Source organism: Nicotiana tomentosiformis, chromosome 3 (genome assembly GCF_000390325.3).
Source record: "Nicotiana tomentosiformis chromosome 3, ASM39032v3, whole genome shotgun sequence".
NCBI classification, from domain to species: domain Eukaryota; kingdom Viridiplantae; phylum Streptophyta; class Magnoliopsida; order Solanales; family Solanaceae; genus Nicotiana; species Nicotiana tomentosiformis.
Window position 1 is genome coordinate 45,151,916 of NC_090814.1, and position 26,886 is coordinate 45,178,801.

The window sequence follows — 26,886 nt, forward strand, 5'->3', positions numbered from 1 at the left end:
TACAGGTGCCTGGAACAAAGCCCCTCACTCAACACATACCAAGTACCTGCACTCACATGGCCCAAAGTATCATGCATTATCACCTGACTCCGAAGGGGCGGGTCCTAGCCCAAGCATTGATTAGATCAAAAGTCATCGATCATAACTTAGCCCAATGGCCTGGCGCACGTGTCACCTCAATATCAATACCACTCAACCCAATAAGGGGGCCTGGCGTACTCGTCACCTCAATATTAGTATTATCACGACTCTATTGCCCTCGTTCAGTCATTAATCCGCTCAAATCACAATATGCCAATATCTCACAGCAATAGAAATCAATACACCACATAAATTATACCAACATACCACAAATCCACTCAAACCCGTGTCACACAAGTACACAAACAACATGTGAAATAACATGTGAGATGTATACAAAGATGGTGAAATAATATGCGATATAATATCATGACTGAAAAGTATGACTACAATCAAGGCAAAAATAGGCCTCATGTCTCATACGGATAAGCACATAGCCTAGACTTGATTTCTAACATGAATAATACCCCAAGTAGTCATACAAGTAGAGAAAATACGGTACGCCAAGGCATGATAACAAAACAAAGCACATAATAGCCTAAGATCTACCCGGATCATAAATAACCACAGTGTACGCGTGCGTCACCCACAACACATAGCAAGCATCGTAGTCTACGGGGAAAATACACTCAAGCCAAGCCTAGGAAAGATACTTACCTCAAAGCGCGAGATCAATACTCCAAAAAGCCCTTCCCACGCAAATCAACCTCTAAACGACTCGAATCTAGTAAAAAACAACACAATAACATCAAACACAACTATAGAAATTGATTTCAAGTAATAAAATTCCAATCTTTATCAAATACCAAAAAGTTCTACACAAGCCCCCTTCCCGAAACCCGATAAAAGTCACAAATCCCGACTACCCAATCGAATAAGAGCCCAAATATAGAAGTTTCATCCAAATTCGACTCCGAATTAGGGTTCAAATCCCTATTTTTCACTCTTCAAAACCATAGTCAAAATCTCCAAATTTCTCTCTCAAATCCCATAATCTATGTGTAATAATCTATGGAAAACAAGATATAATATTAAAATCAAGTAGAAATTAACTTATCCTCTTGTCTTGTGTGAAAACCCCTTTCAAAAATTGCCCCTCTCCAAGTATAGGGCTCATGATATAAAATAATGGGTCTAAGTCCCGAATTTAGAACTCTTAAAAGTCTACCCAGTGATACCCTTCGCGAACGCGGCCACTGCCTCGCGTTCGCGAAGCACAAAAATCCTTAGCATTCAATTAACCCTTCGCGAACGCGGCTCCTACCCCCCGAACGCGATGCTCAAGATTCACATGGCCTACGTGAACGCGATCAACCCATCGCGAAGACGAAGGCTTAGCTCCAACCAGCTCCCAGCCAGGCTCTCCACTACGTAAATGCGAGCCCTTCGCCCGTGAAAGCAAAGACCAACGGCTCGAATACTTCGCGAATGCGAAGGAAAAAAACTTAGCTGCCCAAAAAGATTCTTCCCGATCGTGAGACCTGCTCCACGATCACAAAGAACACCAGACACCAGCAGTCATCAACATTCCAACAAGCTCCGGCTGGTCTGAAACTCACCCGAGCCACCAGAGACCCCGTCCAATCATACCAAAAAAATTCATAAACATTATCCGGACCTATTCAAAACCTCCAAACACATACAAGATCACCACATCTACAAATCGATGACTAACCATCAATTGAACTTCTCTTAAGTTCATAAGCTTCTAACTTCTAACTAAACGTCTGGTTCCTATCAAACCAATTTGGAATGCAACCAAAACTTTGAACACAAATCCCAATTAACATAACGAACCTATTTCAAGTCTCGTAACAATAATTCGAACACGATAACGTCAATTCAACTCCCAGTCAAACCTGTAAACCTTCCAAAGCTTCAAATTTTCAACTTTCGCCAAATCAATTTAGGAGCCTATAAATCCAAATCTGGACATATGCCTAAGTCCAAAATTATGACACGAACCTATTGAAACCATCAAAATACCATTCAGAGGTTGTTTACTCAAAAGTCAAACTTCGGTCAGCTCTTATAGTTCAAGCTTCCACCCATGGAACTAAGTGTTTCGTTTCACTCCAAATCCTTTCTAAAACCAAACTAATCATCCCCGTAACTCACAAAATAACAAACAAGCATACAAGAAGTATCAAATAGGAGAATGGGGCTCAAATACGCAAAATGATCGGTCAGGCATTACACTTTTACAAAAAATCTGTTCCATATATTAGTAGAAACACACTCACAAGTATTGGTTGACCTCATCGCGACACCTACAAAAACTACATCTTTCTCACATTTGTTAATTATTTACCCGTAAAATGGTATAATTGAATTTATACGTAGTTTCTACACAAGTGAATTAATTTGATCCTGAAATAATAAAATAATCGAAGAATTATACAATACTTAGCCTTAGGATATAGACGAAACAACAGAAGCAACAGCTCCGGGAACAGGATTTTTGGGCACAACAACAGCGAAATCAAAAAGTAAGAAGATAAGATTGTATTGAGATTTGTATAGAATGTAGTGTAAGTTTGCCAGAAAATTCGTGTCCTCTGCAATAACAACTGAGCTCAGTACTTATAGCTATGAAGGAGGTCCTAGGATCGTGCCCTTCTTTAATGTCAATTATGAGGGGCATCGATGAAGATGTAACGGTGAACATAAATACCAAATTCCCTATAACGGGTAATTGCTCTTAATGACATGAAATATTATCTATTAAATGCTACCGGGCGAAGAGCATTTATTACATCTTTATGAACGTTATTCTTTCCGGTGACAAATAAAACAGTTGCTTTCGGTCTTTGGCATCCCCCGTCTTGGGTTCCACATGTCCCTTTTTTGGACGGCCATGTGTCATAACATATTTTACCTTATACAGATAGTCTCCCTGCTTTCCGGTGACATAACTTTGTTTTACTGGAAAGTTGGTAGAAATACTCTTTTGGCAGAAATTACTATAATTCCTTCTGAAGGCTTCTGACGGTTGATTAGACATACGTCTCTCCGCATTTAATGCCCCGACACCATTACTGCCTCCTTGATTGCCAGAGGAAATAATCCCGGACTGAAATCGGCCATGAAAGGAGCCAAGACTTGCGACTTAATTGAGTCCTTGGTTTATATAATATCTCAAATTCACTCATCTCGACGAACCATTTGGCCAATCTACCTGAGAGCTTGGGTTTATGGAGGATGTTCCGCAAAGGGAAAGTAGTCACCACAGCTATTGCGTGGCATTAGAAGTAGGGCCTCAGCTTCCGAGCGGTGACTACGAGAGCTAAGGCCAGTTTCTCCAAATATGGGTAACGAGTTTCTGCTCCCGTTAAAATTTTACTAAAATAATAAATGGGAGATTGCGTACCTTTGTCCTCTCAGACAAAAACCGCACTTACCGCAACTTCCGAGACCGCGAGATAAACCAGCAACGTTTCACCTTTTTTTGGTTTCGAAAACAATGGAGGGCTTGACAAGTATTTCTTTAAATCCCTCAAAGCCTGATGGCACTGCGAAGTCCATTTGAAATTATTTTTCTTTTTTAGCAGTGCGAAGAAACGATGACACTTTTCTGATGACCGGAAAATGAACCTGCTCAAAGCTGCCAATCTCCCCGTAAGCCTTTGGACTTCCTTCATGTTTGATAGTTGGTTCGGGATGTCTTCTATGGCCTTGATTTATCGGGGTTTACCTCAATTCCCCTTTGTGATACCAAAAATCCCAGAAACTTACCAGAGCTGACCCCGAACGCGCATTTCTCGGGATTAAGTTTCATATTATGCTTCCTTAGGATGTCGAAAGTTTCTTGCAGATGTTTAAGATGATCACTTGCATTTAAAGACTTAACGAGCATATAGTATATATAAACTTACATAATGTTTCCTATTTGATTTTCAAACATCTTGTTCATGAGCCATTGGTAAGTGGATCCGGCGTTTTTCAACCCGAAAGGCATCACATTGTAGCAATATATACTGAAATTCGTTATAAACAAAAAAATTTCCTGATCCTCCGGGTTCATCTTAATTTGGTTGTACCCGGAATAAGCATTGAGAAAACTCATTAACTCGTGCTCGGCCGTGGCATCAATCATTTGATCCATGTTTGGCAGTGGGAACGAGTCTTTCGGGCATGCCTTGTTAAAATCTTTATAATCTACACACATGCGAAATTTATTATTTTTCTTAGGAACTACTACTACATTGGCTAGCCAGTCTGGATATCTTACCTCTCGGATCGAACCGATATTAAGTAAGCGGGTTACCTCTTCTTTGACGAATGTATTCCTGGCTTCGGCAATCGGGCGTTTCTTTTATCTTACCAGAGGTATGCTGGGATCCAAGCTTAACTTGTGTATGGCTACCTCTGTCGGGATGCCAGTCATATCCTCATGCGACCATGCAAAACAATCGACGTTAGATTTAAGGAATTTAATAAAGTTGGACCTAAATTTTGGGTGCAGTCATGTCCCCAAGTGGAATTTCCTTTCTAGGAATTCTTCGAACAATGACACTTGTTCCAGCTCTTCTGTTGTGGACTTCGTTGCATTGGTCTCTTCTTGAACTTGGAAATATCTCGGCACCTGATAATATTCCGACGCCTCTGCCTCCGGGCTAACTTCATCTAGTTTGGGAGTAGGTGCCGACCCCTGTAATTGCTATGCCACGTGTTCCTTTCCTTTTCTACTAGAGACCGAAATTACATTCATCTCCCTTGCTGCCGGTTGATCACCCCTTATCTGCTTAATTCCTTCAGGCATTGGAAACTTCAACAATTTATGATACGTTGATAGTATATCTTTCATCTTGTGCAACCATGGCCTTCCCAGAATGACGTTGTATCCCATATCACCATCTACTACTTTGAAAAGAGTTGTTTTCGTTACTCCTTCAACGTTCGTGATTAATAAAATTTCTCCTCGGGTTGTCACACTTGCGAGGTTGAATCCGGCGAGGAGCTTTGTGGCCGGAATACTGCTTCCGGTGAGTTTAGCTTGCTCCAATACTCTCTATTGTATGATATTAGCTGAACTTCCTGGATCCACTAGAACACGTTTAATCTTAAATCTAGCACATTTAAAGAAATTACAAGTGCATTGTTGTGTGGTGGCAGCAATCCATTTGCGTCCTCCTTCATAAAAGTGATATCGTCTTCCCGAAGCTTTTTGCTATGCGTTATTGATACTTTCATCTTCTTTGCTGCTGAAAAGGTGACCCCGTTAATCTCGCTTCCTCCGAAGATCATGTTGATTATTTGATGTGGGGGATCTTTTCCTACTTTTGAGGGTTCCGCGTTGTCCCGGTAATGACCATAATTGTTCTTAGCTCGGCCACTCAAGAATTATCTGAGGTGACCATTCTTCAATAATGTTGCCACTTCTTCCTGGAGGTGTCGACAGTCCCCTGTCCGGTGGCCATTCGTCCCGTGGTATTCACACTACAAATTGGGATCCCTCTGGCTGGGGTCAGATCTCATCGATTTCGGGAACCGTGCTTCTTTGATGTTTCTCAAGGCCGACACCAACTCCACTATACTGACGTTGAAGTTGTATTCCAATAACTTGGGGTAAGAAGGATCACGCGATCCTAACACTTCTTTATCCTGCAGTGATCGATTGTTCCAGCCGTGATCAGTCCTACTGTCAATGGCGAACCTGTCCGCTGTCCGAAAACCTCTGCTGTGGCCTTCGGTCCATTCGTAGGTCAAAAATCGGCCCCTTGAAGTCTGTCTGTCCGCGTCATAATCATTCTTTGATTTTTCTATGTTTTTTTCTCGTCCTTTAGTAGATGATGGAAAACCAACCTGATAATCTTCGATCCTTATCTTTGATTCGTACCGGTTGTGGACACCCGCCAGATCGTTGCTTGAAACTCGAGTAGGCTTTCCTTCAATTTTCGGGAAGTGTCTGAACTTCTCGAATTCAATCCGTTGGTGAATGCTTCAGCCGCCCATTCATCTGGGACAACCGGGAGCAACATTCTCTCCCTTTGGAATCGGGTAACGAACTCTCGTAGCAGCTCAGACTATCCTTGCGCAATCCTGAATATGTAGCCTTTCAGGCCTGTACTTTTCTATCCTCGGCATGAGCCTTGATGAAAGAATCCGCGAGCATTTCAAACGAGTCTATGGAATGCTCGGGTAATAGCGAATACCATGTAAAGGCTCCCCTCGTGAGGGCTTCTCCAAATTTCTTTAGCAACACATATTCAATTTCGTGAGGAGCTAAATCATTTCCCTTTACCGCCGTTGTGTAGGTGGTAATATGCTCCTGGGGGTCTGAAGTTCCGTCATACTTTAGCACTTCAGGCATTTTGAACCACTTCGGGATTAACTCTAGTGCCGCACTTGGCTTATATGATAATTGAGTATACTTTTTCGAGTCGCCCGCCCGGGATCTGGTCCATGCGGGCGTTCACTTTCCTCATAAATTGTAAAAGTTCATTCTTGAAAGGATCATTCTCGCTGTTGAGGCCGGATCCGTTCCCCCTTGCTGCATCGGAGCCAATTTCACCCTTGGGAGTGTTGTTGTCGGCCCGCTGTGTCGTTTGATTCGTGGGAATCCCGGGAGGAACCAGATCTCGTCTATTTGCATTATTTGAAGCTCCCGACAACGCCTGCTTCAACTCCGTCATAACCTTATCTTGTCGTGTGAGGTGGCCTAGAATGATCGCCTGTTGCTCTTGCAAGACCCTTACCGCATCAACGACCTATTCCTCATCAGCATCATCGGAAGTGGTCTCCCGAACATATTGAGGATATTGCCTATCATGCACCGGTGTAGCGTCATTCCCCTCATTATGGGTGTCACTGATTGACTCCTCAAAATGAGGCTGATCCCCTCGAATCTCGGGTTGTGCATATCGTTATCAGCGTTATCTGCTATTTCTTATGATTTTTTCTAAGACAAAATAATCAAAACACGTTAGTAAAAAAGGCAAGGATCAATTTAATTACACGGCTGTCTAGGCCCCACGGTGGGCGCCGAACTGTTTACCCGTAAAACGGTACAGTTGAATTTATACGTGGTTTCTAGACAAGTGAATTAATTTGATCCTGAAATAATAAATAATCGAAGAATTATGCAATACTTAGCCTTAGGATAGACGAAACAACAAAAGCAACAATTTCGGGAAGAGGATTTCCGGGCACAACAATAGCAAAATCAAAAAGTAAGAAGATAAGATTGTATTGAGCTTTGTATAAAATGTAGCGTAAGTTTGCCAGAAAATTCATGTCCTCTACAATGACAACTGAGCTTACTATTTATAGCTATGAACGAGGTCCTAGGATCGTGCCCTTCTTTAATGTCAATTATGAGGGGCATTGATGAAGATGTAACAGTGAACATAAATGCCAAATTTCCTGTAACGGGTAATTGCTTTTAATGCCATGAAATATTCTCTATTAAATGCTACCGTGCGAAGAGCATTTATCACATTTTTATGAGCGTTATTATTTCCGGTGACAAATGAAATAGTTGCCTTCGGTCTTTGGCCATCCCTGTCTTGGGTTTCACGTGTCCCTTTTTTGGACGGCCACGTGACATAGCATATTTTACGCTATACATTAATAATTGCAGGTTTCTCGTAAGGGCAATGGACTGACCACCATTGAGCCATACATATAAAGAAGCTAATAGGGTAGTAGACTCCTCGGCGCAGAATGGAAAGATAAGAATGATAGGAATCAATTCAGATACCCTATGCTGGAATCTCCCTCCCTTGCATGTTTTATTTATGTACCGCAAAGACTTCTCGGGATTAATTATTAATCCCAATTTGTAATAATCCTCCTTGAACTATTTCTATGCTTTTAATAAATGAACTTTAATCAGAAAAAAAGAAAAATTATGTAATTTGCATTTATAATTGAAACTCAATTGCCAGTTTGCCACGAGTATCTGGTATTCTATTCTACTTAACTAAGGTTAAAGGCAAAAAAGAAAAAGAAATTGGGAAAACAGAAGCGAAACTCCAGCAAAAAAATAATGTATGAGAAAGAAAAAAGAGGAAAAAATGGAACCGTACGCAAAACGCTTAGTTGAAGATTGGTGACATTCTTCTCTACGATAGCAGGGTATAAAAATCAGTTTGGTGCTCGGTAAAAGAGGAAGCCAAAAAGACGCACACCACAATGGGGGCAACTCCGACTGAGGACATGGGCGGTGATCACACGAATACGTCGTGGAGCTCCTCAACTAACTGGACCATCTCTCTTGGCTCTCTCCAAACTTGCATCACCTTCGAATCCTCCATTTACTCTGAATCCACTCAGATATCTCCTCTTATCCTCGACGGACCTTCACCGGATTTTGCCCCCTGCGAAATCAAGTGTAAGTGACTATCAAAATCAAAATCAAAATAAAAAATTAACATATCGTGCTGTTTATTGATTAAATCAATTGTATATGTTGCAATTACTAATTATGCAATTTAGGGCCGCTGTTTCTCTAGAGTTAGAGACTTACTTGTACGGTAGTGTCGGGATAGAAATTTCCTAATTTGACTTACTATTAGAATGAAGTACAAAGTATTCATATCTGCGACTTGAACCAGAGACCTAGTCGATCGAGTGATTGTTTGTTTTCTTATTTGTGAGAAAAAAGAGATTGCAAATTTTATGGCAAATTTCATGAAATTTGATTACTTCATCCATTTTGGGTGGAATCGGTGTACACTCTTTCTTTAGTAATACTAAGGTTTGGTAGAGCTCTTCAACTTTAGCTGTTACAGAGAATTAGGGAAGGAAAGCAATTAAATCGAGGAGTTAGGCTTGCTCTAGGGGCAAAGTGTCACGCCCCGACCTCGGGGAGCGCGACCAGCACTCAACCGGGATACCCCAGCCGAGCAAGCATGCTAGATGCCTTCTACCCAACCTTGCCCATTAACAATATAAGAACCGGTACAAGTGATAGATATGAGAAGAGTCAAGTGTTCCACAATCTTTTTCATTACTAAAGGATATTCATTTATGATTTCTAAAATATTACAAGTTTATAGATATGATGAAAAACATATTTGCCCAAATACCAACACTTATTAGTTTAATTCCCAATATCATACACCACCCACAACCTGTCTACAGAGCCTCTAAGTACAACAAAAGAGTAGTATGGAAGTGCCGGTGACAAGGCCCCGACTATACCTCAAAACATAAAGTACAACGTCAAATGACATGAAGCCCGGAACATAGTAGGGCTCACCAAAATCTGATGAATAGAGAGTAATTGCTAACGAGGATCAAAACCGCCCGCTGACGAACCACCTGCATCCATTGAATATGCAGCGCCCCCGACAAAAGGGACGTTAATACATATGGAATAGTACTAGTATGTAAAGCTAAATGTCCTCTTTCGAAATAGAAAGCCAATAACAGAAGGGGAAACGCCATGGAGCAACAAGTAACAATCAATGATATCCAAATGCCAAATTAAAACATAACAATTTTCAAAATACGAAAAATATTATATATTTTTGGTTGGGAGATCATTAGCACCGATATACCGCCATGTTTTTAGCACGGAGTCCGATCACGCCCGATCGGCTAGGCCATCTTCCCACGAACAATGTGGTTTGACATGTGATGCGAAAAAAGGTGTTTCCAAGAGTAGTACCACCATGTGCGCAACATGGCGTCCGATCTCCACCCGATCGGCTAGGCCGCCTTACAACATATGCTGTGTGGGTTGACTTTCCAATTCACAGCTAATATCAACCTCATCCCAATTAAGGGGAATAACCATAATCACATCAATATTTCAATCTCATCCCAAATAAGGGGAATAATCATCACATTCCACCCCTACACCGGCACGTGTAGTTTCGGGTGTGAGCCTTATGGCCCACCCTTTCTCGGTTTGCTAATGATACTCCCAAAAATATTTTTGGTTTGCACACAAGGGAAACAAAAGCACAAATCTATTTTATATCCACCTCATTAACTTTCACACTATATATAGCCTCGTTAGTAACTTCAACCATTCACAACATCATTATTATTTCATTGGCTCTCTTGGCCATACTTATGATTCTTCATCCCAAGTCACGGTGGCCGTATCTTATATTCCACACTTTCATTTCTTTACTTACAAGGATTATCATCACAAATATCAACAAATAGAATATTTCGGAAATCACAACTTTAGGTTCATTAGTAATGAAAACTTTAAACACGGTGGAGAAATGGAGTAGAATGGTTAGCAATCAAAGCACAAGTTAAAATCATAATCGAGTAACACATCATTTATTCTTGAAATACTTTTCCCAAAAGGGCAATACACAATTTCAACTCATGAATATATAAGAGCTCAAAACACATTGGAAATACTTACAAAGCATAACATTAGTTAAAACAGCCACATTTGGGCATGACTTGAGTACATAAGGTTTTAGGCAAATCTATTTTTGAAGTCAATTTGGAACAGTTGAATCAAGGCTCATTTCATAACCTTTCTCACATCACTTCATTTCCCTGGCACCATTGGCCACAAATATAATTTTCGTCCTTGGTACGTTGACCACACTTTATACCCCCAACTCACTTCTTTCACTTTCAAGCATTTTTATAGATTATCAACCATATGAACATTCGAAATCGAGGCCTTAAGTATATATATGAGCAATAGGAGTTTTAGACGCATTGAGTATTCTTTCCAAGTTGAGCATAATGGGCTTTCATTTGAAACACGACTCAAAGCCCTAACATTTTAATACACATATCATTCAGAACATTTTGAATACATAATTCTCGACACTTTGCTTACTCAGGACAATCGAATTTATTGGGAATAACTCGGAACATGGGAATAAGGAACTTGAGCCAACCATACTTGAAACTTACGGGAACATCATGGAATTCATTTCTAAGAGAGTAGTTTAGCCACCGTACCTTGTTTGAGCTTTCCTTAAATTACTACAACGCCCCACACTTCTAGCAATAACAATCTATAGGAAGATAGCGAAAATCGGTTAATAATTAGAAGGATTCCCATGGTGTAACTCTTCTAGGAATTTTGTCAAACACCTAGCATGCAAGATAGACTACGAAGCTCTACAATGGTAATCTCTTCCTCCCTCAACCAATTTCAACAAGAACTACCCAAAATGGTTCATTAACCTCACATACTACAACCTATTGTCACATGCATGGCCTATTTCCAACCCTACAATACACTAGAACTCTGTGGCGGAGCCATGATTTTTATTAAGGGGAGTCAAAATATAAAGAAACAAACTCACCAAGAAGTAAGGGGGTGTCATTATATAGTATATATACATATTTTTAAAAACATTACTGAGCTAAACAGTGTAATTTTCCGACGAAGGGGTGTCCCTTTAGGTGCATGTGGCTCCGCCACTGCTAGAACTCATAACCTCTTGCATGAAAGCTTAGGAGTAGGACTTACCCGGATAGATGATAATCTAGTGATTGACTTTCTTGATTCTTGAAGGTAGGTGTAAGATTGGATGATTAGAATGCTAGATTTCCTTCCTCTCTAAAATGCTCTTACCTCTCTCTAAAATCAGCAGACAATCGTTACAAAATAAGCCCCAAAGGCTATTTATTAAAATGGGGCCGGGTTATAAAAATAGGAAAATGACCCGCATAACAGATATGCGGCCCGCAAAATGGGCCGCGAAAATGATGCCAAGAACTGGGCTGGTCTGGACCGGTCTGCGGTCCGCAAACCACTTATGCGGCCGCAGAATGACCCAACAAAATTCTTCGTGCCAAATTTGCGACGAAAAATGCGGACCGCGAAATGGATATGCGAATGCAGAATGGATCGCAAATTGACCTTCAAAATTCAACAACTTTCTGCTCAACTCCGCGATGATTATGCGGCCCGCGAAACAGACCGCTGAATTGCCCTCTTCTGCCAAAAATTTCCATCCACTCCTCAGAGCATTCTTCAACCCAAAAAGTCCGTACCGCGGCGAGTTCTACAGTCCTAAAACACATAAATCTACCTCGACACCACAAAACCTCAAATTCCTTGGCGAAATTTACGGGGCTTTACACAAAGTACCTCCGTCCCCACCACCAATGGGTGGGTTTACCTTATGTGGGGAACCACTGTTGCTCCCCTGGTTGTGCTTAAACTAGAACAACTTAGAGAGGAGAATTTATGCTTTTTAAATATTCTTCAATAAATCAATCAGTCAAATCAAGTATGCCTCAATCTAAACTAGTTGGGGCATTGGGCTCTGCTGTATTGGATGTTTGATTTTCAAAGCATTTTGGATTTAATGAAGCCATGATGCTGCCCAACTGTAGGACTGTATAGTAACTTGCTGATTGAAGGATCATAGAATCCTACTACTAAAAAGACTATAATATTTGAAGATGCTATGCATGGCTAAAATCTTCTGGCTTGCTTTAAGAACAAGCATATCTCTTAATTAGATTTTTAATAATTAAGTTGCTACTGCATATCGTTTCTGGAGTCTAGACATAGGTTGTCATGAAATCAGTTGGTTCCGTCGATACCCTTTGTTTCTTTGTTACAAATGTGTGTATGAAAAGGATGCTTTTGTTAATCTGGAATGTTAAAGAGGTCTTCAAGCTTATCAATGCAATATCATTGTACCTTATTATTAATCCTCTAAAAAAGGGCATCCCGATGCACGAAGCATCCTGCATTCACGCAGTGTCAGGGAAAGGGTCGATGATTCTATGGCTCGAACCCGTGACCTATAGGTCACATGGAGACAACTTTACTGTTGTTCCAATGCTCCCTTCTTATTACTTCTCTGCTGGAGAAAATATAAACACATGTCGTCTCAAAGGTGAATCTGAAGATGCTATCTTGAAGACATTGATTACACCTAGCAAGCTACTTTGGGTGCAAAATTTTGGGCTATATAATGGAAATTCTTAAGGAGGAACTGACTATAAGTTTTGTTGATCTTGTTTTTGGTTTGCAAGGATCAGTTTAATGGTTTATCTTCGCTATGGACTTAATATCTATTGCGATAGATTTTGTTGTTATCTTTTGACGTGTTTTCTAGAGAGTTTGAGATCATCTTTATTGGTTCCATCTTGAATTATATTTTCTCAATAATCCTTTTTATAGAATTTTCTCTTAATAATCAATACTGATATTCACTGCCTGTTAGATCTGCTGTTACTAAGGTTTATAACCACAGGAAGAAGGCTGACAATAAGGCTTAAATGTAACTGTTTTATTTATTTAGTACTTTGTGTATGTATTTCTAGCAATTACCTAGAAGTTAGGATGGTTATTTTGTATTATTTGTATTGGAAAGAGGGGAAGGGAGGCAGTTTGATGCAAAATCAAGAAGGTCAAGAATCCAAGAAATTCAAGAAGTCCATTCAAGATTAGAATTTCTTTCCCTAAAGATTAGGATTTCATATTTCTTGTTTTCTAGTAATTTGATTCTTGTTTTAGTAGGATTATTTTCCTGTGATGATGGGGTTACATCAAGGTTCGGCTCTTAGCCCATTTTTATTTGCTCTAGCGATGGACGTGCTGACGCGCCACATTCAGGAGGAGGTGCCATGGTGTATGTTATTTGCAGATGACATAGTGCTAATTGATGAGACGCGCTGCAGGGTTAACGATCAGCTGGAGCTGTGGAGGTAGACCTTGTAGTCTAAAAGTTTCAAGTTGAGTAGGACAAAAATTGAATACTTGGAGTGCAAGTTCAGTGTGGGGACGCAGGAAACAAAAGCGGAGGTGAAGCTTAATACACAAGTCATCTCCAAGAGAGATAGTTTCAAATATCTTGGGTCTGTTATTCAGGGGAACGGGGAGATTGACGAGGATGTTACGCATCGTGCTAGAGTGGGGTGGATGAAATGGATGCTTGCGTCTGGTGTTTTGTGTGATAGGAATGTGCCACCAAGACTTAAAGGCAAATTCTACAAAGTGGTAGTTAGGCCGACTATGTTCTATGGAGCGGAGTGTTGGCCAGTCAAGAAATCTCATGTCCAAAAGATGAAAGTAACAGAGATGAGTATGTTGGGATGGATGTGTGGGCATACTAGGAAAGACCGGATTAGGAATGAAGTTACTAGGGACAAGGTGGGTGTGGCTCCTGTGGAAGACAAGTTGCGGGAATCGAGACCGAGATGGTTTGGGCATGTGAAGAGGAGAGACATCGATGCCCAAGTGAGGAGATGCGAGAGGTTGACCATGGCGGGTCAGAGAAGAGATAGATGGAGGCCTAGGAAGTACTGGGAGAGGGTTTAGGCAGCACATGACACTGCTTCAGCTTACTGTGGACATAACCCTCAATAGAAAGGTGTGGGGGTCGAGAATTAGGATTGTGGGTTGACAGGTAGTCGAGAGTCTCTTCTAGTCGTACTGGTAGTATTAGTACTAGTCTTGTATTTTCCTATACCGCGTTCCTTCTTGTTAGACGATGTGGCATTATTGCCGGTAGTTTTCGCACTTCTCTTGTAGCTTCGTATTCCTAGATCTTTGCTATTACATGTGGTGCTATTTGTTTCCGTTATCTTATTTTCTTGCCATTATTATTGCTTGTTTATTGTGCCCTTTTCATTGTTCTTGAGCCGAGGGTCTATCGGAAACAACCTTTCTTCCTTCATAAGGTAGGGGTAAGGTCTATGTACACATTACCCTCCTCAAACCCCACGTGTGAGATTTCACTGAGTTTGTTGTTTGTTGTTGTTTTAGTGGGATTATATTTATTGTTCTAGTCAAACTAGGATTGTTAGTTGGTAGTCCATTCCTACTAGAATTCTTTTTCCTATTTTAGTTAGGATAAGTTTTCTTAGCCTTATTCTTATTCTAGTTTAATTAGGATTAGTTTTCCTTAACCTTATCAATTTTACTCATTGCAAGACCTATTTAAAGGGCTCAATATGCTGAAAATAAAGGGGGGTGATTAGTTTTTCTAAGCTCTTGCTTCAAAAACCTGATTAACTTTTTATTCATTGTCTTTCCTTTATTCAACGCTTCTTGCAATCTTGCGGGATTGAAGAACGTGTGAGTGAGGTTTCTTTTCATCTTATATTCTTCTAACGTGAGTTTGAAGAACGCTTTTGCTAGTTTTGTGAAAATTTTTAGCGGAGTGCCGTTGTTTTTCTCTTTTCCTTGTACTTGAGAGGTGCAAAACCTTGAAAGTACATCACAGTTTATTCCGTAGGGTTTTCTGTGGTTGAATTTGGAGGATAAGGTTCCTCGAAATACCTTGTATGCGATGATGAGCTTACTTAGTATTGAAATCGAGTTGGCAGAAAGTACCGAAAGTCGGTCGCCCGCCCTATCATCCCGTGTCTCAACCAACTTTTTTCTTGTCGGAAATTTTCTCTTGCGGCTTATCGGCTGAATTATTGTTCTCAGTTGTTGTTTGTCTATTTGTAAACCTTGTTTAATTTGTTGGTGGAAATAAATAACAGTTGGCGTGTGTTGCTATATTGTGTTGTGTTTGGAAATTAACAGATCAAGGTTAGCAGAGTTTCTAGGATCCTAACAGATTTGATATTAGAGTCTTCAAGGTCTCAACCAGAATGGAAGGGAGGATTGAATGGTTGGAGAAGATAATGGAGGAAGTACAAGAGGAGATTGGCTAAGTACGGTATTTTTCTCTCTTCTTTGTACTTGAGAGGTGCAAAACCTTGAAAGTACATCATAGTTTATTGTGTAGGGTTTTCTGTGGTTGAATTTGGAGGATAAGGTTCCTCGAAATACCTTGGTATGCGATGAGGAGCTTACTTAGTATTGAAATCGAGTTGGCGGAATGTACCGAAAGTCGGGCCGGCCGCCCTATCATCCCGTGTCTCAACCAACTTTTTTCTTGTCGGAAAATCTCTCTTGTGGCTTATCAGCTGAATTATTGTTCTCAGTTGTTGTTTGTCTATTTGTAAACCTAGTTTAATTTGTTGGTGGAAATAAATAACAGTTGACGTGTGTTGCTATATTGTATTGTGTTTGGAAATTAACAGATTAAGGCTAGCAGAGTTTCTAGGATCCTAACAGATTTGATATTGGAGTCTTCGTGGTCTCAACCAGAATGGAGGGGAGGATTAAAGGGTTGGAGAAGATAATGGAGGAAGTACAAGAGGAGATTGGCTCAGTACGGGACTGCTTGGGGCAGTTTCGTGACTGGATGCAGAAACAAGGTGAACATGATGCTGAAATCCTTCGACATATGAAAGGAAAATCAATGGGGGAAGATCCAATTAAACACACAGAGGTGATGGCAGAGAACAGTGGCAATCAGAGAGTTGGTGGACACCGAGAAGAAGTTCAGCCACAATTTCGTGATAAAACGTGTCTGAGAAGACTGGAATTGCCCTTATTCTCTGGTGATAACCCATATGGGTGGCTTAATAGAGTAGAACACTATTTTCATTTCACCAGCATTGATGACAAGGATAAATTGGAGGTTGCTGCTGTTTGTCTTGAAGGTAAAGCCCTAAATTGGTTCCAATGATGGGAAATAAGAATGTCGATTGTCACATGGGATGTGTTTCGAGTAGCCATACTCGAACGGTTTACTCCATCATAGTTAGGGAACTTATGTGAGGTTTTGATAGGGTTGCAACAAACTGGAAGTGTGGCCCAATAAAGAGATCTCGAATTACTTTCAGCACCCTTGAGGGATGCCGATGATGAGGTTTCAATGGGAATTTTTATAAATAGCCTGAAAGAGGAGAATTGTATCTTAGCAAGTTGGGAACTCTAACCTAGATTATGGATCAAAACCAACGTATTGAAGAAGAATTGGGCTCTTAGCCAAGCCACTTGCCAAGACATATGCGTATGGCCCTTCCTAAGGGTCCAATGCATTTTCCTGTAACTGACAATAGTCGAACATGAAGCATTACAAGTTCGCATGTGCGTGTAACCACAACACCCTTTTATTCTGCACCTACAACTGTTACAGCAGTACCACGATTATTTCAAGAGCAAAGCAAGGAGAAAACATGTGGAGGGCCAGAAACTTCTACAAGGCGTGGGGGAGCATACAAAAGGCTATTTGATGCAGAGTATCAAGATAAATTAAGAAGAGGACTTAGTTTTTGCTGCGATGAAAAATATAGCCCAATCACTGGTGCAATTCAAAATAGTTAAATCTGCTTATTGTGGCAGTAGAGGCTGATGAAGAAGGAGGCATATATGAGTATTCAGAGGAAGTAATAAATGCGGGGATATACCAATTGAATGATCACGGACAACCGGAGTCACAAAAGTTAATGTAGTTGTCTTTGCACTCTATTGCAGGATTTACCTCAAAGAAGTTTTTAAAAGTATGGGCAACAATATCGGGGAAGAAAGGTATTGTGTTGATTGATTGCGGAGCATCAACGAATTTTATCTCTCGCAAAGTGGTCGAAGCATAAAGGTTAAACAAACAGAAACTAAGCGGTTTTTGGTTGAATTGGGGAATGGACATCAGGTGAGAAGTATGGGAAGATGCAAAGAAGAGGAATTGTGGATTGACGAATTGCGGGTAATACATGATTATTTCCTTTTCAATTTGGGCAGTGCCGATGTAGTGTTAGGAGTAGAGTGGCCGGAGACTTTGGGGGATATTCTAGCCAATTTCAAAACATTAACACTAAAATTTGAAATAGAAGGGCAAACACGAGTTGTTTGAGGAGAGCCCTTATTGTCCAAATCGGTGGCTTCACTTAAAACTTTGTTTAAAGCTTTGCAAAAAGATTTCGAACGGTATTATGTTGATTTGAATGAGATAACAGCAAAGGAAGAACAAGAGAATTTAGATTTGCAGCAATTACCAGAAGAATTTGGAACTTTGTTTGAGGAATTGAAAGGGCTGCCACCTAGTAGGAGTCATAACCATGCTATCCGACTAAAAAAGGGATCTAATCCACCCAATATTCGTCCATATCCTTATCCTCATTACCAAAAAAATGAGATTGAGCAAATTGTACAGGAAATGTTAGTAGCTGGTATCATCCAACCAAGTACAAGTGCTTTCTCTAGTCCAGTATAGCTAGTTCGCAAAAAAAGATGGCGGTTGGCGATTTTGCGTGGATTATCGAGCCCTTAATAAGATTATTGTTCTCGATAAATTTCCAATTCCAGCAATGGACGAGTTACTCAATGAGCTTGGAGATGCCACTATTTTTTCAAAGTTGGATCTAAGATCGGAGTACCATCAAATCCAGGTTTGCAAGGAGGATGTAGCCAAGACAGCTTTTCGTACACATGAAGGCCACTATGAGTTTTTGGTCATGCCATTTGGGTTGACTAATACTCCATCCACCTTTCAAACTTTGATGAATGAGATATTGTATTGGTCCTTTTTTATGACATTATTTATAGTGCAAAATTTCCTACTCACTTGGATCATTTGCGGGAGGTGCTGCATATATTAAAACTCCATCACAGATTCTCCGGACCTAATTCACAGACGTTTAGGACATTCGAGTTTATCCAAGCTTCAGAAGATGGTGCCTAGTTTGTCTAGTTTATCTACATTAGACTGTGGGTCGTGTCAACTTGGGAAACATATTCGAGCTACATTTTCACGTAGTGTTGAAAGTCGTGCCGAGTTTGTTTTTTCTTTAGTTCATTTTGATGTATGGGGTCCTAGTAGAGTCAGTTCAACATTAGGATTTCGTTATTTTGTTAGTTTCATTGATGAATACTCAAGATGTACTTGGATTTTCCTAATGAAAGATCGTTCTCAGTTGTTTTCTATATTTCAGAGTTTTTGTGCTGAAATTAAAACTCAGTTTGGTATTTCTATTCGTACTTTTCGTAGTGATACTGCCTTAGAATATTTATCCTCTCAGTTTTAGTAGTTTATGACTTCTCAAGGAGTTATCCATCAGACATCTTGTCCGTATACTCCTCAACAGAATGGGATAGCAGAGAGAAAGAATAGGCATCTCACTGAAACTACTCGCACACTTCTCATTGAGTTCCATATTCCGCTGCTTTTTTGGGGTGATCCAATTCTTACAACTTGTTACTTAATTAATCGGATGCCTTCATCTTCCATCCAAAATCATATTCCACATTCAGTATTATTCCCTAGGTCACCCTTATATTCTCTTCCTCTTCGTGTTTTGGAGTACATGTTTTGTTCATAACTTAGCTCCCGGAAAAGATAAATTAGCTTCTCGTGCTCTCCAGTATGTCTTACTTGGCTATTCTCGGGTTCAAAAGGGGTATCGTTGCTACTCACCTAATCTTCGTAGGTATTTTATGTCAGTCGATGTCACGTTCTTTGAATCTCAGCCTTACTTTACTTCATCTAATCATCTAGATATATTTGAGGCCTTGTACCTACTTGTGAGGAATCTATTGTTCCTCCTCTAACATCCCCATCGACGTCCACAATACCACCACAACCACTCCTACCTATACCGACTTCTGAGGAGTCTACAGTTGCTCCTCCTACATCTCCAGCCACAAGGCCGCCACTTTTGACTTATCGTCGTCGTTCATGTCCAGCATCAGACCTAGATAATTCACGTCCTGCATCAGCTTCTGCACCGACTGCGGACTTGTCTCCTCCTAGTCCACCGATTGCACTTCGGAAAGGTGTACGATCCACACTTAATCCTAACCCCCATTATGTTGGTTTAAGTTATGACCGTCTATCATCACCTCATTATGCTTTTGTATCGTCTTTGCCCACTGTTTCCATTCCTAAGTCTACAGGTAAGGCACTATCTCATTCAGGATGGTGACATGCAATGATCGTCGAGATGTCTGCTTTACATGTGAGTGGTACTTAGGAGCTTGTTCCTCTTCCTTCAGGTAAGTCTACTGTTGGTTGTCGTTGGGTTTATGCAGTCAAAGTCGGTCTGGATGGCCAAGTTGATTGGCTTAAAGGTCGTCTGGTTGCAAAAGGATATACTCAGATATTTGGGTTTGATTATAGTGACACCTTCTCTCCCGTGGCTAAAGTCGCATCTGTTCGCCTTTTCCTGTCCATGGCTGCGTTCGTCATTGGCCTCTTTATCCGTTGGACATTAAGAATGTGCCTCTTTATCAGTTGGACATTAAGAATGTCTTTCTCCACATTGATCTTGAGGATGAAGTTTATATGGAGCAACCACTTGGTTTTGTTGCTCAGGGGGAGTTTAGTGGTCTTGTATGTCGATTACGCAGGTCACTTTGTGGTTTGAAACAATCTCTCCGAGCCTGATTTGGCAAGTTCAGCACAGTTATTCAGGAGTTCGACATGACTCGTAGTGAAGCTGATTACTCAGTGTTTTATCGGCATTTTGCTCCTAATCTGTCTATTTATCTGGTGGTTTATGTTGATGATATTGTTATTACTGACAATGATCAGGATGGTATTACTAATCTGAAACATCTCTTTCAGCACTTCCAGACTAAGGATCTAGGCAGATTGGAGTAGTTTTTAGGTATTGAGGTTGCTCAGTCTAGCTAAGGTAGTGTTATTTTACAAAGAAAATATGCTTTAGACATTCTTGAGGAGACGGGAATGATAGGCTGCAGACCTGTTGATACTCCTATGGATCCAAATGCTATACTTCTGCCAGGACAAGGGGTGCCTCTTAGCGATCCTGTAAGATATTGGGGGCTTATTGGCAAATTGAATTACCTCACAGCGACTAGACCTGCCATTTCATTTCCTGTGAGTGTTGTAAGTCAGTTTATGGACTCTCCCTGCGATAGTCATTGTGATGCAGCTGTTTGCATTCTTCGGTATATAAAATCAGCTCCAGGCAAAGGATTTCTATTCAAGGATCGGGGCCATGAGCATATTGTTGGATACACAAATGTTGATTGGGCATGATCACCTTCCGATAGACGTTTCACATCTGGATGTTGTGTTTTAGTATGAGGTAATTTGGTCTCTTGGAAAAGCAAGAAACAGAATGTAGTCCCTCGATCTAGCACAGAAGCAGAATATCGAGCCATGACTATGGCAACATGTGAGCTAGTTTGGATCAAACAGTTGCTCAAGGAGTTAAAATTTGGAGAAATCAGTCATATGGAACTTGTGTGTGATAATCAAGCTGTCCTTCATATTGCATCAAATCCAGTGTTCTATGAGAGGACTAAACACATTGAGATTGGTTGTCACTTCATCAAAGAGAAGATTCTCTCAGGATATATTGTTACAAAGTTTTTGAAGTCAAATGATCAACTTGCAGATATTTTCACCAAGTCCCTCACTAGTTCTCGTATTAGAGTACCAGTTTATATATGTAACAAGCTCGGTACATTTAATTTATATGCACCAGTTTGAGGGGGAGTATTAGAGTTAGTTCATGTAAATAGTCATAGTCCCACATGGAACAGGGGTAATGTATGTATTGTGTATTGTTATAAATAGGGGTCCTTGTAACACATCAATAATATAATTTTTCGGTGTATTATTTCTCATAGTTGTCAATCTATAAAAATATCATTTTAGACAGCAGCAACTGGAGTATTTGGGACATATTATTTCATCAAGTAGAGTTTCAGCGGATCCAACCAAAATAACAAGCGTGGTTAATTGGCCAATTCTCGAAGACATTAAAGGTTTGAGGGGATTTTTGGGACTCACGGGTTACTACAGGAAGTTTGTTCGTGACTATGGAAAAATAGCCAGGCGACTCACACAATTGCTCAAGAAAGATTCTTTTCGTTCGAATGAAGAAGCTCCGTTAGCTTTTGATTGTCTTAAGGAGGCTATGGTCACTTTGCCGGTTTTGGAACTTTCGGATTTCAGCAAAGTGTTTGTGGTTGAGACAGTTGCCTCAGGATTAGGCGTTGGAGCTGTCCTAATGCAAGAAGGACGTCCCATCACTTTTCTTAGTCAAGGACTTTCTGTTCGAACTCAAAGGTAATCTAACCCATGCTTAAGTTCAAATGAAACTTTATGCTGATGCTAAGTGTCGTGATGTGTTTCAGCCAGGTGATTTGGTTTATCTTCGCTTGCAACATTTCAAGCTTCGCTCACTTGCTAAAAATGTTAATGAGAAGTTAAGCCCTCGTTACCATGGGCCATATATTGTCTTGAGTAAAATTGGTGAAGTTGCTTATCGCCTTGATTTACCCCCTCATTCATGGGCTTTCCGTATTTCACGTTTCTTGGCTAAAGCGTGCTGTGAAGGATTCTGCTCCAGTTCAGCAGCTCCCTCCTTTCTTATCTGAAGAACTTGAAATGCAAGTGCAACTTGAAAGTGTGGTAGATTGTCGGACACTCTTGAATGGCTCCCAGGAGGTTTTGATTAAGTGGAAGGACTTAGCTGACTTTGAGAACACTTGGGAATCGTATGAAGTTATTGATGCTTAGTTTCCTCATTCTCACCTCGAGGACAAGGTAAAACTCGTTGGGGCGGGTATTGTTAGACTTGCTGTTACTAAGGTCTGTAACCGCAGGAAGAAGGGTGACAATAAGGCTTAAATGTAGTTGTTTTATTTATTTAATACTATGTGTGTGTATTTCATTTCTAGCAGTTACCTAGAAGTTAGGATGCTTAATTTGTATTATTTGTATTAGAAAGAGGGGAAGGGAGGCAGTTTATTCTGTAGGGTTTTGTGTGATTAAATCTGGAGGATAAGGTTCCTCGAAATACCTTGTTGTTGGGTGAATTATTGTTCTCGGTTGTTGTTTGTCTATTTGTAAACCTTGTTTAATTTGTTGGTGGAAATAAATAACAGTTGACGTGTGTTTCTATATTGTATTGTGTTTGGAAATTAACATATCAAGGTTAGGAGGGTTTCTAGGTTCCTAACACTGCCCTTGTAGTCATCTTGATTGGGTTTTGAGCCCATTCCCAGAGATTGTCGGCTCACTTGATGTATCATAGGCTAAGTAGCAATAGCGCTATGAGTTCACTCGTTTCGTGTTTTTGGAATATATGGTGTTTGTTGTGATTTCATTTAAGTGTTCGGGATTCTAATTTAACCCTATATAACCAGGATGCTGATTTTAATGTGATGCACTAGCTATCCAAGATTTTTGCTTATGGGTATTTAGAGTGTGATATGTTTGAGGTTTACTTGGGGAAAAATGCAGTTCTTTTTTGGTCTTCTCCACTCTCCTTAACCGGAATGATTAAAGTTCTTCCAAGCTATGCCTGTACTAGTTTGCATAGTCTTTAGCGAGAGGTGGCATCCCAAAGAATTAAGTAAACTTTTTTCTCGACTGTTATATTCTGATGCTATCGATTTCTGTATCTGCAGTATGCCTTATGCAAAAGCATGAAATAAGGCAGGTCTATGTTCGTAGTACTGCTCGTGTTTATGAGATATACTATGCACCTACTCTGCAGAGCGACGATGAGTATCTATGTACCGTCCGCTGTAACATAGCTGAAAGAGATGGAGAATTTCTCCAAGCTAGTGGGATTGACATAGTTACCCAGCAATATTTGAAGGATTTTGTAGGAAAACCAACAGAAGGTAGAGTCCCAGCTGAAGCCAAACTTTGCACCAACGACGATGACTGGGTCGACGTTAAGGTCCCTGATTCTCCTTTCGTTGGGAACGTGGTAAGCTGCCTGCAAAAGCACACAACAGGGAATGAACGGAGAAGTATTGAGGTACCACTATTAGATGACTTATGCAGACTTGCTTGTGTAGTATAAACAAAACAAAGAAAATGGTTTAAAGATAACTTGTGGAAAATGGATTCTATTGGAGATATTGAGTGTAATAACATCAACTCTATTAAATTTTTAGGCATTTGACATAGATGATTCTGTCCTATAGCGTTTCTTGGAATATTAATAGCAAAAGTTTTACCGAGTCTCTGTTCTTTTATTCAACTGCTTTATTATGGAGAAAACAGCCAAGTTAAATTACAAGATTGCAATATTTTCTCTGACTACAGATCTTATCTTGCAGGATTTGTACGAGGCCACAGCACAAATTAGTGATGCAGATCCCTGCATGTCACTGACAATTCGCTTTTTATCTCTTCAGAATAAAGGTTCTATATGCATTGACGAAATTTACATATGCGGTGACCCTATTGACTCTAATGAGGTTGAGACCCCAGCAGTTCTTATGGAAAACCAAGCTAGTTCTTTCATGGCCATGCTTGTTCCTACCCTTCTGCAACTATCTAAATCAGGCATAAGCCATAAGCAGGACAAAGATGTTTTTGATAGTCAAAGAAAGGAAAATGAAGTGAGAATTGCAGCAAGGATATCTGATTTTGCTGATGCCAGGAAAGAAAATGACCAGAAAAAGAGGATGAGTGCTGATCATATAGTGCAGTTGGATGTCACTAACAAGCCTATAGACGAACCAACTCATTCCCAGCCTCTGACACACCAGAACTTAAGCAGAGAGAACCACAATATCTCCACCATGAATAATGATGCATCACAAGCTCGTATTGAAATAGCCATTGAACAACTTGTTGAGCGAGTGAGCAGAATTGAAAATATTTGCTTGAAATTTGAAGAAAACATGGTTAGTCCAATGAACAGCATGGAAATGAGACTTCAACGGCTAGAGCAGCAAGTAGAAGCTCTAGCAAAAAACTCCCGATATTCTGAAGTCACGTCCTGCACAAGAATAACAGCTCCTTCATTTACCTGCAGTGATTCCAATTCTAGCTCTTCGTATAATGGTGGAAGTGAATATCGGCCTTGTGGGGCATCAGAACTGGAGAAGAAGGATCTCCCTTGCGATAAGTTGTCCGACCCTTCTGATGACCTGCCTGTTTCTTCAAATCCTTCGCATATTCTTCCAAATCTTGTGATTGTTGCCCCTGAGTTTTCATGCGGAGAGGATGAAGAAGAAAATGATACTGTTGAATCAGCAAAGGTTTCTTCTCAAGAGATGCAGAAGCAAGTTTTGTCTATTGATGATGCTTTAGCTGCAGCACTTTCTGGATTTCTGTCCACATCCCATGTTCTTCTACCAGATAATGGGACTTCGGAAGTTATTGCTTCTGGATCTGCTAGTGAGGTAGTAAATGAGAAGAATGAGTTTTCACGATCTACTCACAGTGATTCAGTTATCGCTCATGACTGTACTTTGGAGGGAAATGACAATGACATACCTTCAAAGTATACTCAAATTCTAGCAGTTGCAGCTCCCGACTTCACCGAGGAGGAGTACGAATTTGAGAATGCAAATTTTATCATAGGTTCTTCTGCAGTAGCTCCTGAACTTGCAAGCGAAGAAAATGGAAATATTGAAATAGCTTCTCCAAGCACTGGAAGTCAGGACCCTGGAGGCTTCCTTGATATTAATAAAAGCAAGAGCATGTGTAATGCAAGTTCAACTGTTGCTTCTGAGCCATATGCAGGGCAGGAGAAATTTCTCCATGAAAATGTGCACCTTAGAGAAACTTCTGGAATAATTGGTTCAAAACATCATCTTTATGCACAAGAAAGTGTCTGCAGATCGCAGGATGATCCCGCTGCTTGTCCTTCAGATCAAGATGATGAGGTTGCAGAGACTAAAGTAAGAGATTCTACCAGTGAGCCACAGATGAATTCTTGTAATCTAGAAAATGCTGCTGAATCTGAAGAACATGATGCTTCAAAAGGTTACCACATGGTCGCTATGCAAAATGTTTGTGAATATTCAAGGCCTTCTGCTCTGGATTTTGACATCCCTATCTTAGATGTGAAGTTTGCAGCCAATGAAGATGGTGATACCAAGTTCTCACTAGAAGTTCTTTTAGCTGATATGGCAAATGTTTATGTTGAAGCTCCTTCTCTTGATGAAAACGCTGATAATGCTGTCACTTGTGAGGGAAGTATATCCACTTTTATGGATGATGAAGAACTGCTCAAGTCTTCTGCAGGCGATACCAACCCACTGGTGGATTTTGGATTTTATGCTGCAGATGCATTCAGTAATTTGGATGGTAATCCAAGTATATCCAGCAACCAGGAGGTGTTTATCGGTCTCATCTGAGACCTACTTTTAGAAGTGTATATACACGTAAATGGAACTGGTTCGTGTCTGATTTTTCTCTCTTTAGTTGTGGTATTCTATATGATCAAGGAACGAACGTTTGTTCTTTTGTTCCATCCAGTCGTTTCCCCAATTCCTGACCGTTCCTGTGTCTCATTCCTGCCTATACCTAACAATTGGTCCGGGCCGACCAGGCTATCAAGGGATAGCCCATTGTTTCCCGAATCGGGTTGGATTGAGCTGCCCTTAATGGACTGGGTTGGGTCCCTGTTTTTGAAAAATTGGCACCGTGTGACAATATATAACATGAATTGGAAAATTTTTAGCCTTAGATTACGTTTGGCAAAGACAGCCCAAAAAAATTGGTATTGTATAGCCAAATTTTAGAAAACCTACTTCCCTATTTATTCTCTCCCATGACTCAACTACATTTGGTTTCCGCACGAGAAAAAGAGCGCGAAATGCTAACCTCCTTCGCTGACTGCAATTTCAAGCTCCGCCTCATCACTTTTTTTGCTCTGAACTTGAGATTCATTATTTAGAAGACAAATTAGATTGCAAACAAACAAAATGCAGATTATTTTGTTATTAAAAAAATGCAGATATATACTTACACGTATATGCACATGTATCATACCTTTGGGGTCAATACTTTTTGATGGGTGGATTCGTCCTCATTTTTTTCTTCGCTTTTTTTCTTTTGTTTTTTGATTGAAAATATAGTCCTAATTCTCATCTTGTATATTAATGTATTTCTACCATCTATATTTGTGTATATTCATAAGAAATTATGTGTTATACATTGAGATATACATAGAAAAAAAATAAATTTTTGATATATATTTTGATATACAAAAAATAAATTTTGATATACATTTTGATATATACATAAAATAAAAATAAAATTGTAATATATATTTTGGTAAACACATTATTTGATGTGTTATACATTGTGATATACAAAAAATATAATTATTTTTTGT

At 40.1% G+C, this 26,886-nt stretch overlaps 1 protein-coding gene and 1 long non-coding RNA gene across 2 annotated transcripts; both read left to right on the forward strand.

Annotated features, from left to right (window-relative positions):
- The first annotated feature begins 8,034 nt into the window (after positions 1 to 8,034).
- On the forward strand, positions 8,035 to 26,019 carry LOC104110454 (uncharacterized). Its single transcript, XM_009619956.4, has 3 exons — positions 8,035 to 8,416; positions 23,207 to 23,565; positions 23,870 to 26,019. Exons 1-3 carry the CDS (start codon positions 8,218 to 8,220, stop codon positions 25,901 to 25,903), a joined length of 2,592 nt encoding a protein of 863 aa, XP_009618251.1. The 5' UTR covers positions 8,035 to 8,217; the 3' UTR covers positions 25,904 to 26,019.
- On the forward strand, positions 8,426 to 22,697 carry LOC117280116 (uncharacterized). The gene is made up of 2 exons (XR_004510570.2): positions 8,426 to 21,860; positions 21,929 to 22,697. It is a non-coding gene; the product is annotated as an uncharacterized lncRNA (long non-coding RNA).
- Positions 26,020 to 26,886: the final 867 nt, after the last annotated feature.

Bases quoted from the DNA above. Each gene is read 5' to 3' on its own strand.
- LOC104110454 (XM_009619956.4), top strand. From the start codon at position 8,218: ATGGGGGCAACTCCGACTGAGGACATGGGCGGTGATCACACGAATACG. The intron at 8,417-23,206 runs GTAAGTGACTAT...CTGTATCTGCAG, and splicing joins TGCCCCCTGCGAAATCAAGT to TATGCCTTATGCAAAAGCAT. The intron at 23,566-23,869 runs GTACCACTATTA...CTTATCTTGCAG, and splicing joins ATGAACGGAGAAGTATTGAG to GATTTGTACGAGGCCACAGC.